At 38.2% G+C, this 10,915-nt stretch overlaps 1 protein-coding gene across 1 annotated transcript in view; it reads right to left on the bottom strand.

Moving 5' to 3' along the window:
• Positions 1 to 3,007: 3,007 nt before the first annotated feature.
• urb1 (URB1 ribosome biogenesis homolog) overlaps positions 3,008 to 10,915 on the bottom strand; it is an 83,274-nt gene continuing 75,366 nt past the window's right edge. The window contains exons 36-39 of the mRNA XM_052013906.1: positions 9,881 to 10,036; positions 9,084 to 9,325; positions 6,534 to 7,115; positions 3,008 to 3,407 (exon numbers count right to left, since the gene is read on the bottom strand). Of these exons, the coding sequence (XP_051869866.1) occupies positions 3,199 to 3,407; positions 6,534 to 7,115; positions 9,084 to 9,325; positions 9,881 to 10,036 (1,189 nt within the window). The 3' untranslated portion in view covers positions 3,008 to 3,198. The remainder of the gene's footprint in view (positions 3,408 to 6,533; positions 7,116 to 9,083; positions 9,326 to 9,880; positions 10,037 to 10,915) is intronic.

The following is a 10,915-nucleotide window of genomic DNA, read 5'->3' as shown; positions in this document are numbered from 1 at the left end:
AAAATATCAAATTATAAAGAATTTATTGACCTTGTTAACTCCGAAAAACTGTACTGCCAAAGACATGTTGTAGATTGTGAATGACTGCATAATGTGCAGAGTGAATTACCACTTTTTCCATTCATCTCTCTTTTAATATTTTGGTGTTTCAAATTATCATAGATGAGTGGATGTGGATCTTTGGAAGGCTTTTGATTAGGTCTCCAACAGTTGGTTGGTCAACAAGTTTAGAGCACACTAATTGTGAGTGAGTTACTCAAAAGGATTGAGAATTGGTTACTGAAAGAACATAAATAGTGCAAATAAATGGATCCCTCTCTGTTTCACTGCTTAGGTCCCAGCTAATCACAATCTATTTCAAGGATTTGGCTGAGGAGACCAAATGCCATCTTTCCAAGTTTGTTGATGACACTAAACTAAGTGGGAATGTGGCTCTGGAGAAGTTTTCATGGACATGGAGAATGGGCAAGAACATGACCCATGGAATATAATGTGGGAACATGCAAGAAGATTCACTTTGGTGCACTAAACAGAAAAGCAGAACAATTTTAAGTGATGAGGGATTACATTATGTTGATATTCAAAGGGATCTAGGTGTGTTTGTGCACGTGACTGAAATCCAACATGTGATTAGGAAAGCAAATAGTATGTTAGCCTTTATTGAGAAAAGATTTAGAAAGTAAAGCCTCGCTGAAACTATGTGGCTTTGGTGAGACTATACCTGAAGTACTGTGTACAACTTTAGTCTCCTTACCCACGAGAAGTTCCCACTGGACTGGTTCCAAGGTTTAATGTACAAGATTGACTGGACGAGGTCTGAATACACTAGAATTTAGAAGATTGAGAGAAAATCTCATTGAAATTTACAAAATTCTTATTGGGCTCACCAGGCTGAATGCAGAAGATATTTCCCCTAATTAAGGAGACTAGAACCAGGAGTCACAGTGTCAGAATAAGGGTAGGCCATTTAGGACTGAGTTGTGGAAAGGCTTCTTCACTCAAAAGGTGGTGAACTTTTGGAAGTCTCTACTCTGGAAGGCTATAGACTGAAATACTCTGGATATTAAGAGAATCAAGGAACATGGGGTAAGAACACAAAGCTGGTGCTGAGGTAGAAGATCTTACTTAATGATGAAGCAGGCTCAAAGGGCTAAATGGCCAGCTCTTGTTTCTTATATTTGGTTATAAATAATTAAGACAACAATGTATTTATATAGCACCCTTATTCTTTGTTCGCATGCCTTTATATAAACTCTAGCTCCTGTAAAGCACATTAGAATGATTTGCTACAATAAGGCAGAGGAGCAAGAGATAGGTCAGAGACAGGTTGTAAGGAGAGTCTTAAAGGAGGAAAGAGAACCAGAGAGTTTAAGGGAGGAATTGCAGAGCTTGGTGCCTTGACAGTGAAAAGGACAGGTACCAATGATTTAGCAATTAAATACAGGGATGAGCAAGAGGCTAGAATTGGAAGATAACTCTGATGGTCCAAATAGGCTGGAGGGATTACAGAGAGAGGGAGGGGCAAGTCCATAGAAGGTTCTGAAAACAAAGATGAGGTTCTGAAAACAAAGATTTTCTCTTTGGAGAGGAGGAAGATGAGAGGTGACTTGATAGAGGTGTACAAGATGATAAGAGGCATAGATCGAGTGGACAGAGACTTTTTCCCAGTGCGACAATGGTTAACACGAGGGGACATAATTTTAAGGTGATTGGAGGAAGGTATAAGGGGATGTCAGGGGTAAGTTTTTTTACACAGAGAGTGGTGGGTGTGTGGAACGTACTGCTGGCAGAGGTTTTGGGCGCAGATACATTAGGTACGTTTAAGAGACTCTTAGATAGACACATGAATGATGGAAAAAATAGAGTGCTATGTGGGAGGGAAGGGTTAGATAGATCTTAGAGCAGGATAAAATATCGACACAACATCATGGGCCCAAGGGCCTGTACTGTGCTGTAGTGTTCTATGTTCTAATGTTGAAAATCAAGGCAGTGTTTCATCAGGAGCCAGTGTAGGTCAGCAAGAACAGGGGCGGGCAAAAATTAATAGGATTTGGTCCTAATTAGGTCACTGGTAGCAGAGCTTTCAATGAGAAACGTATGGAGAATAGAACAAGTGAGGCCATCCAGGAGTACATTGGAATAATGGTGCCTTAATAGAGGCACTGTTGATTTCAGCAAAAGATTGGTTGAGGCAGGGCTGCTTCAGGAGATATTACCAAGATGGAAATAGGCAGATTTTAAATCTAACGTTCATTTCACGTCAAATATGATACCAAAATTATAAACAGTCTGCTTCAGTTTCATATAGTTGCCAGGGAGAGGGATGGAATAAGTTGCTGCGAAATGTGTGTTATGGAGATGGAATTTGTGAAGGCAAAGACAATAAATTCAGTCTTGCCAATATGTTAGAGGAAACATGTTCTACTCATCTAGTGCTTATATTGAATAGGCAATCTGACAGCTTAGATACAGTGGAGTTGGATGGAGGGGATGGGGCCAAGAGAAGTGAGAGTGAATCAGAGCTGGTCTTTTAACATCCATGTAGAAACTGAGGTTGCTGAGAGGTAGCGTAGGGATGAGAAGCAATAGCTGGCCAAAGACACATCCTTGGGGAAACAACTGAGTAAACTATAGGGGTGTGGGAAGAGTAGGTTTTGCAATAACTAGGCTGGAATCCATCAAGATATATGGTTTGATACATGGGAGCAATGTTTGGTTTACAACACAGATAAATGATAGAAGATAGGTTGATAGTGAATAAGTTGTTTTCTCTAAAATAGTCTGGTACAAAGACTGGAAGAGTGAACTGTCAAGGATTTTCAAGTCTTGACCATAAGGAATAGACTTTGTTGAGATGTCATAACAAACATAAAGTTATTTGTATGCAAACACCTACGTAATGCCTCCTATACCTAAATAAATGTCAGTATTGTACTACTTAACTATTTAAATATCAAAATATTTGAAAAGTAGGACCAATATTCATTTGCAAAATAACTGATATTCGTAGAGAAATAATAATTTATTAAAAACATTTTTATAAATTTTCAATGCTGACAGATTAGTATCCAAAATACTGCATGTCTTGACAATGCTGAAAATATTCAATTGTGTGATCATACATTTTCCCACCAACAATAAACCTCCGGCAAAATAAACTGTGAATTTAGAAGTGTAACTAAAGAGGTAATTTTCCGCCTACTGCCTTTCAAGAAGTAAATTAATGTCTTTACAGAGGGACACAATAGCATCGGTTGGCTTCTGCTTTTCTTTCGTACTCTTGTCAAACCTTGATGTTACTTCAGTGGCTTGCAGGGTCAAGGATACATGAGACAGTAAAAGCTGAGGCTTCTGACCTCCAAGCCACGAATCCCACAAGTAATCAGATAGAAGAACCAAAGCTGCGGCTGTGAGAGAACATAGAATTAGTTACCATAAAAATGTCCATTGCATATAAAACACTTCACTTTTTACACAGGATAATTCTGTACCCTTGTTAGGTGTGGTGTGTGCACATTCTTTCATTTTCTCTCATTCCTACTTTAAAGCCAAGAACACTCGTAGTTGAGAGAGTGGTATATGGTCTTTCATCATGCTACTCATGCTTAGATCTCATTCATCGCTACCTCTGTTATCTAGCCCAGCCCTCCCAGCCTTCTGTGCATTCCCCCATTTCCCTCACCCAAACATTTGTAATGTTTTCTTCAGCTGTCTGGCAAATTTGGGAACATCCTTCCTAAGTGCCTCCACTCATCTTTTGTTCAAGGGGCTCAAAATTTACCACTTTGACCAAGCTCCTGCTCAACTGCCGTAAGGATTCTTTGTTAAATGTTTGATCATTATGTTCCTATGGAGCTCTTCAGGGCACTTACATCACATAAAAAGAATGTTGTTCTAATAGGCACCTGCATGGAGGTATTCATGAGCAACTCATCTGATTTACTGGAATAACACACAGAAAATGGAGGAACTCAGCAGGTCAGGCAGCATCTACGGAGGGGAATGAACAGTCGACGTTTTGGGCCAAGACCCTTCATCAGGACTGGGAAACGTCGACTGTTCAATTCCCCTCCACAGACGCTGCCTGACCTGCTGAGTTCCTCCAGCATTTTGTGTGTGTTGCTGCAGATTTCCAGCATCTGCTGTCTCTCTTGTGACATCTAATTTAGTGCTCTTTGATGTATGCAACACTGTAGAGATTAGGGATTTATTCTCAGGTGATCCAAAAGGCATTAGAAGTATAAAGTCGCCATATACATCTGTTTGGTTTAAGTTAATGAAACTTAAAATTCACATGCAGTATACTATTTTTGGTAAGCATCTGTTGATATATATATAAAAAATAAACAAATGACCACTTAAAAAAAGGAAATAAATATCTGATGAATATGGCAATGTGAAAACTAAACTGACCAGCAGAAAAGAAACAGTGATGAGATTATGCTGCTGGCAGTTCCACAGAGAACTGTTGGTGAGCTGCAGGCATGGCTCAGTTTATGGTTGACTTCCACAGCTGTGCATTGCAAAGAAGAACCTTTGACTTAATGGCAGGGATAACTGGTGTAGGTAGAGTGATTGAAAAGCTAAGTGCAAGAGTGGTTTGTGTTATATCTTCTTCATTTTACTCAATCCTAGTACTTTTATTAATTTATAGTATATAAAGTTAAGTAAATTTATTATATTTTCAATTTTTGATTATTTAAATCCTTTTGAATTGTTTTTAAGTGTATCCAGTCGTCAGGCACGTAAAAGCAATCCAAAAGCAGCAAGCTGCCAAGAAGGTCACAAGGCTGATCTGGGAGCAAGGCTTCAGCATTCTCACTGGATGGCTGTGGCAGTGAGATCTTGAGGAAAATATGACTGTTGGTGTTGCAAAAAAATACAGCCATAGGGATAGCATGAGCAGCAAGCCAGATTGAGCACAATTCAGACTGCTAATACCCAATGAGCAAGGAACAGTAAACCCTCTCAATAATATAGGCTTCAAAAGCTATATTAATACTAAATTTTAGGTGGCAGCACATTGAAGAAAGAATGCTTTATCTGGATTTATTGAGGAAACGCTATAATTTGAAAATGAGTCCTGAATTTTAAATCATTGATGATGATTTACTGGAGCTTAGGACAATTGAGAAACAAAGCTGGGTATTATAACAATGATTAGTACACTTAGAATATTACCTTTTTTTACCTGAAGAATTTAATTTCCTGTGATAACAAATTAGTTAACATGTCTATGTAAAATTTTAGTGTACAATTTCAATCTAGTTAATCAACATGCATATTGCCACAGGATATTAAATGCATTAAAACATAGTGTAAATCAAATCAGATGCTATCAATAGCATCTGTTCATTCTATTTAATCATATTTTATGACATCAGACATTTGCGCTATTATTGTCTGAAGCACAAAGAGTCAAGGAAGTGTAAATCAGAGTTCAAAAAAGCATCAGAAGGGATAAAAGATAAATTTGTAAATCAATTTCAAAGACCCCATCAGGTTGGATTTATGAATCAGCAGAAATATTGGTATTTATTCCCTGGAAATAATGACAAATTTAAAGCTCAAATCTCACTGAATCATTATTAACCTGATCCACTTCAGTTCCTCCAACAGATTGGTTGTAACCTTATGTTCCACCTGGGTAGTCTATAACCCAATGGAATGAACACTGAATTTTCCAATTTTGAGTAATGCTCACCTCCGGTGTGTTTCTCCCCACCTCTGGTGTGTTTCTCCCCACCTCTCTCTTCTTCCACTTCTCCTCTGGTCCTCGTAATTTTGTCCCTCTTTCCATACCACCCATCCAGCTCCCTCTCCTGGTACCATCTGCCATTCACCTCTCTGCAAATGGTTTCTAACTTATCAGATTCCAGCACTGATAGCCTTTGTTTGATCGGCCTGTCATCCTTTCACTACTCCTCTGTCCACCAATTACTCACTGGCCCCCTGTTGCTCCACTCCCCCTCTCCTCTTTGTGCTATTTATCTTCCCTCTCCACCCTTGGTTCTGATTTGGGGTTTTGACCTGAAACGTCGACAATTCCTCTCCCCACAAAGATGCTGCTCGACCCACTGAGTTCTTCTAGTAGATTGTTTGTTGCTCCACTTCAGGTTTTGCTAGTTTCAGCTAGGCGGTTGGTGGCAAGAGCTAAACTCAGTCAGGCCACGATAATCATATTTTCCTTACCATGATAAGCAACACATCAAGGTAAATACAACAAAGATAATAAGAAACTTTTCAAAAACCTGAGTAAAAAGCAGTATTAATGTTATTTTAGAATACTGAATTATCAAGATACTTTATGGTACAGTGTCCAATAAAAGTTTGGGTTTTAAGTTTTAAACACTGATACCATGGCTAAGCTGGGATCAAATATTTTACAATAATGAATTACTGTGAATGGATATGAATTTGGGAGAAATAAAATTCAAGGAAAGTTTAAATCATCCAGGGATCTTTCTTTAACAAGTCTGGAAACACAGCAAGGGAACTGGTAAACAAAGGCTGAGGGAAGATAATATATTCACCTTTTCTTTCATGATCCTGGCCTTTCAGAGCAGGAAGGCAGACTGGTTGGATAACACTCTTGTACACATAGTTGTCTGTCAAGCCTCGAACCTCCAGCAGCTGAAGCATAGTGCAGGTAAAGAGGTGCAAATGGTTCCCTGTCAAATCATCTCCATTTACATTGTTAGTAACTCTACTGTAAAACTGTAGCAGATGACGCCATAAAATACTGTCTTTCAAAAGTTCCTGAGTCACAGCACCACGAGACAGATTTCTCTGAAGCCATCCCAATAATGAGAAAGTTTGAGACTCACTAATTGGATTTTCAAGTGCTGACTTGACAACCCATTGAACTACAATGTGTATTGTTGCTTTAACAGCACAGTCCTCTTCCTCTTGGCTTTCTTGGTGGTCGATGGTTTCATCTGGGAGTTGTGCATCCCAGTTAGTGAATATGGACCTCAATGAAACTTTGCATTCCTCTAAACAAGATTCTTCGGCTTCATTTTCTGCATCCTCTTGCACCTCCTCTCTCTTTTTTCTGCTATACCGAGTTGCTCCCCAACCAAGTCCTTTAGCTTTGTTCTTCTCTTTAGTAACTTCTGTAAAGATTCATATAAAGGGCAAAATCAGTGGTAGCATACAGGACACAATTTATTTGGGGAAGAGTAACCTTCCATTTAAATATTTATGATTATTAATCATTAAATGAGTTAATGCTTTATCTTGTCTCTAATAGCTTAAGTAGTTTATAAACTTAATCTTCTTTATTATTAAGTAGAAGACTGTGAAAAACAATTACTTATTATGAAGGCAAAAACGTAATGTTACTTATTGCTGAATATCCTTCAGAGTCACAAGAAAAAAACTGACAAACATAAAAATACAAGATATTGAGTGATACAGAAAAAAAACAGGCACTTCGGCCCCCAAGACTGTGCCCACAATCAAGCACCCATTTATACTTGTCCTATTTTATTTTCCACACATCTTCATCATCTCCCCCAAGATTCTGCTACTCACTTAGGGCAATTTACAGTGACCGATTAACTTATCAACCCTGCATTGGGATGTGGGAGAATATGCAAACTCCACACAGGCAGCAGCACCAGAGGTTGGGATTGAACTCAGGTTGCTGGAACTGTGAGGCAGCAAATCTATCAGTTGCACCACTGTGCCAGCAGATAATTTATAATCTGTAAGTTCATTAAAATCAACTGACTTTTATGACCTTGCCTGAAGAATTTCTTTAACTGTAAGTAGCTAATGTATTGAGTGAGATGTGCTGTCATATTAGCCTAAAAACATGCAAGTACCTCTATCTAATGAATTCATTTTGGCCTCATTTTAAATAGACCTTCTTGCATTTACTTCTTCTGCTAAATGGCATGGTTATACGAAAGCAACATACTGCACGTGCTAGAAATTTGAAGTAAAGATAGAAAATACATGAAATTCTCAATGGGTCAGGCAGAAAACATGGAGAAGCAGAGTTAACATTTCAGGTCTATGATGCTTCATGAAAACTAACCCCAGGGCTTCGCTTTGAAACATTGACTCTATTTCATTCTCCACTGATTCTACCATGCCACTGAGAGTTTTTGATTGTTATTTCAGATTTCAAACATCTGCAATATTTTTCATGTAAATAGGGTCAAAATGTATAAAATAATTATAAGTAGCTTTATTGCAGGTATCAGTGTAGAGGTATTAGCTATCAACCTCTCTATATTTACAATGGTATCATAACTAAGGGAAATAAAAATTATGAATATTTCATAAGTTATCCACGTTATTTCGGCCACCAACCAGGGGATGTTTCAAATGTTGGTGCATGGAACTTGCTTTACCCTGGTAAAGACAACTTGGATCTAAGTAACAGTTGCAAGACTAGTAGCCTTTCACTAAGCATCCAATGAAACTGCAAGGTGATCTTTATTGGTTTTAGAGGTGTGAATGTCAGACCACCATGTTGAGGTAGTGTTCTGGAAGACAAAGAAGTGAGAAGTGCCTGCTGAACACTTCTCTTAACATAACACCAGAGAAAAAAACAATATATTGAGTAATATGCAAAACACTTTAAAAAAAAATCAGTAGAATGGTTGACTCCTTGATAAACAGCTGACATTTTCCAAAGACCTTCAGAGAGTTTACTATTCAAGATGTTAGTGTCACTGGCAAGGCCAGCAGTGAGAAGGTTGTGGTGAGCTTTAGTAATAATATGACTGAATGTTAGGTCAATCTAGAGGGCAGTTAAAAGTCAACCCCATTGCTGTAGGTCTGGAGTCACATAGTGGTCAGACCCACTAAGGGACAATGTTAGTGAGCCAGATGGCTTCTACAACCTGTTTGTTAATGAGTATTATCATGATTTATTCTCTTAAAACTTCCTGTATTTAATGACTGAATTGAAAGAGTAGAGATATTACGGTGGGATTTGAGCTTTCATTTTATTAGTCCAGATATCTGGTAACTTAACCACTATACCATTACTGCACCCATAGTTGCATCGTTTAACAAGACTGAATAAGATGAAGAATAATATTTTTATATTAAAAGTAAAAACTTACTTTGCAATTCCTTAACATTGTATTTGTGAGCCAGATTTTGCAAGAGTTCCTGCACATGGGACTCCCTTCCTACAATACTCCACTTATGTAACAATAACAAGGCCTCTGTGTAAGACAGAACTTTTTCATTCAGAACAATCCATCCTTTCTCCTTGTAGTCACCAAAAGCACCACGTTGATGTTGTAAAACAGAACTCAATGTGTGCAGAAATTTTGAAAATGTTCTGTTCTCCATTTTTATCCTGCCAAAAAAACGCATTGGGGTATTAGTTTAATATACTGAGTGGAGATGTACAAATCCCCTTCTATTTTTTCCCACCTTCCTTGTGATATTCTGGATGGAGTCAAACTGCCTGTCACCTGGGCATATTTTAACAAATAACTTTGGTGGCAGCTTGCTCTGTTTGCATTTATCTTCTTCCATTGAGCAAATACACATGAAGGCTTAATCACATAATCTAGGTTTGCATGCTGATGGCATACTGAAGGAGCTCCTCAATGTCAGAGATGCTGCATCTGGACATGATGTTGGGTGAAATTCTGCATGAATTCTGAAGATCCCATGTTATCATTGATGAAAAAAAGGAAATATTTGTGAATAACGGCAAAATGCACCCCTCAAATAAGATCACTCTAAAACAGGTTGACTGTTTATTCATTATATGTTTTCTTGGATTTTGTTGCATAACACAATGCTTTTAAGTATTTCAGCAAGCAAAGTAGTGGGTAAACATAAATATTATGTGAGCAAGTAAAAGCTTCCAGAAGAATGTCATTGAATAATGCATATTTCTTACCCAATGTGTTGTATCAGAATAGTCAGAACAAACAGAAATTCATTTATAAATAGAAAAGGTAGAAACTTTTGAGTGGTTTCTTTGTTTCCCAGGTTAGTGAGCCACAAGGTGTGGAGGAGTGAAATTAAATCAGACATCAGTCTGTTTTCTAAAACCCTGGGGGGGAAAGAAATCCAAATTAGTTCCAATAATATCCAACAGACAATTATCTATATTTCAAACCTCACAAATAAAATTAACATATTTGATAAAGTTTATTAAAGTAATGTAAAGCTATGAGTAAATCACATTATAAGGACGGCACATCTCAGGATGTCCAAGTATATCACGGGAATTATATTGTGTTCTCATAGCTGTTTATATGACCTCCTTTACAATTGATTAGGACATAAAAGTGCAAAGAATTTCACAGAGCAATATTTTAAAAATAAATCGGTTCAACAATTTATAGCCTGATAATAAATTATTTTTTAAGTGTCAAAGTTATACAGGAAGGAAACAGGCCCTTCGGCCCACTCGTCCATGCGGACCAAAAGGTGCCTACCTCACCTAGTCCTATTTGCCCACGTTTGGCCCATATCCTTCGAAACCTTTCCTATTCATTACAATGTCTTTTAAACATAGTTGTACCTGCCTCTACCACTTCTGCTGGCAGCTTGTGCCATATACCCACCACTGTGTGTGTGGAAAAAGCTGCCCCTCAGGTCCCCTTTAAACCTTTCCCCTCTCACCTTAAATCTGTGCCCTCTAGATTTAGACTCCCCCACCTTGGAAAAAAGACTATGATCGTTCACTTTATCTAAGCACCTCATGATTTTATATACCTCGGCCACCCCTGAAACTCCTGTGGTCCAGGGAAAAGCCACAGCCTATCCAGTCTCTCCTTATAATTCAAGCCCTCCAGTCCTGATAACATCCTTGTAAATCTTTTATGCACCCTTCCTATAGTTAGGGCACCAGAACTGCACACATCCAAGCGCAGTCTCACCGACATTTAGTACAATGTCCCAACTCTTGTACTTGATGCCTTGACTG

This window comes from Pristis pectinata, chromosome 4 (assembly GCF_009764475.1).
Source record: "Pristis pectinata isolate sPriPec2 chromosome 4, sPriPec2.1.pri, whole genome shotgun sequence".
NCBI classification, from domain to species: domain Eukaryota; kingdom Metazoa; phylum Chordata; class Chondrichthyes; order Rhinopristiformes; family Pristidae; genus Pristis; species Pristis pectinata.
This window is presented reverse-complemented; position numbering and strand designations above follow the sequence as displayed.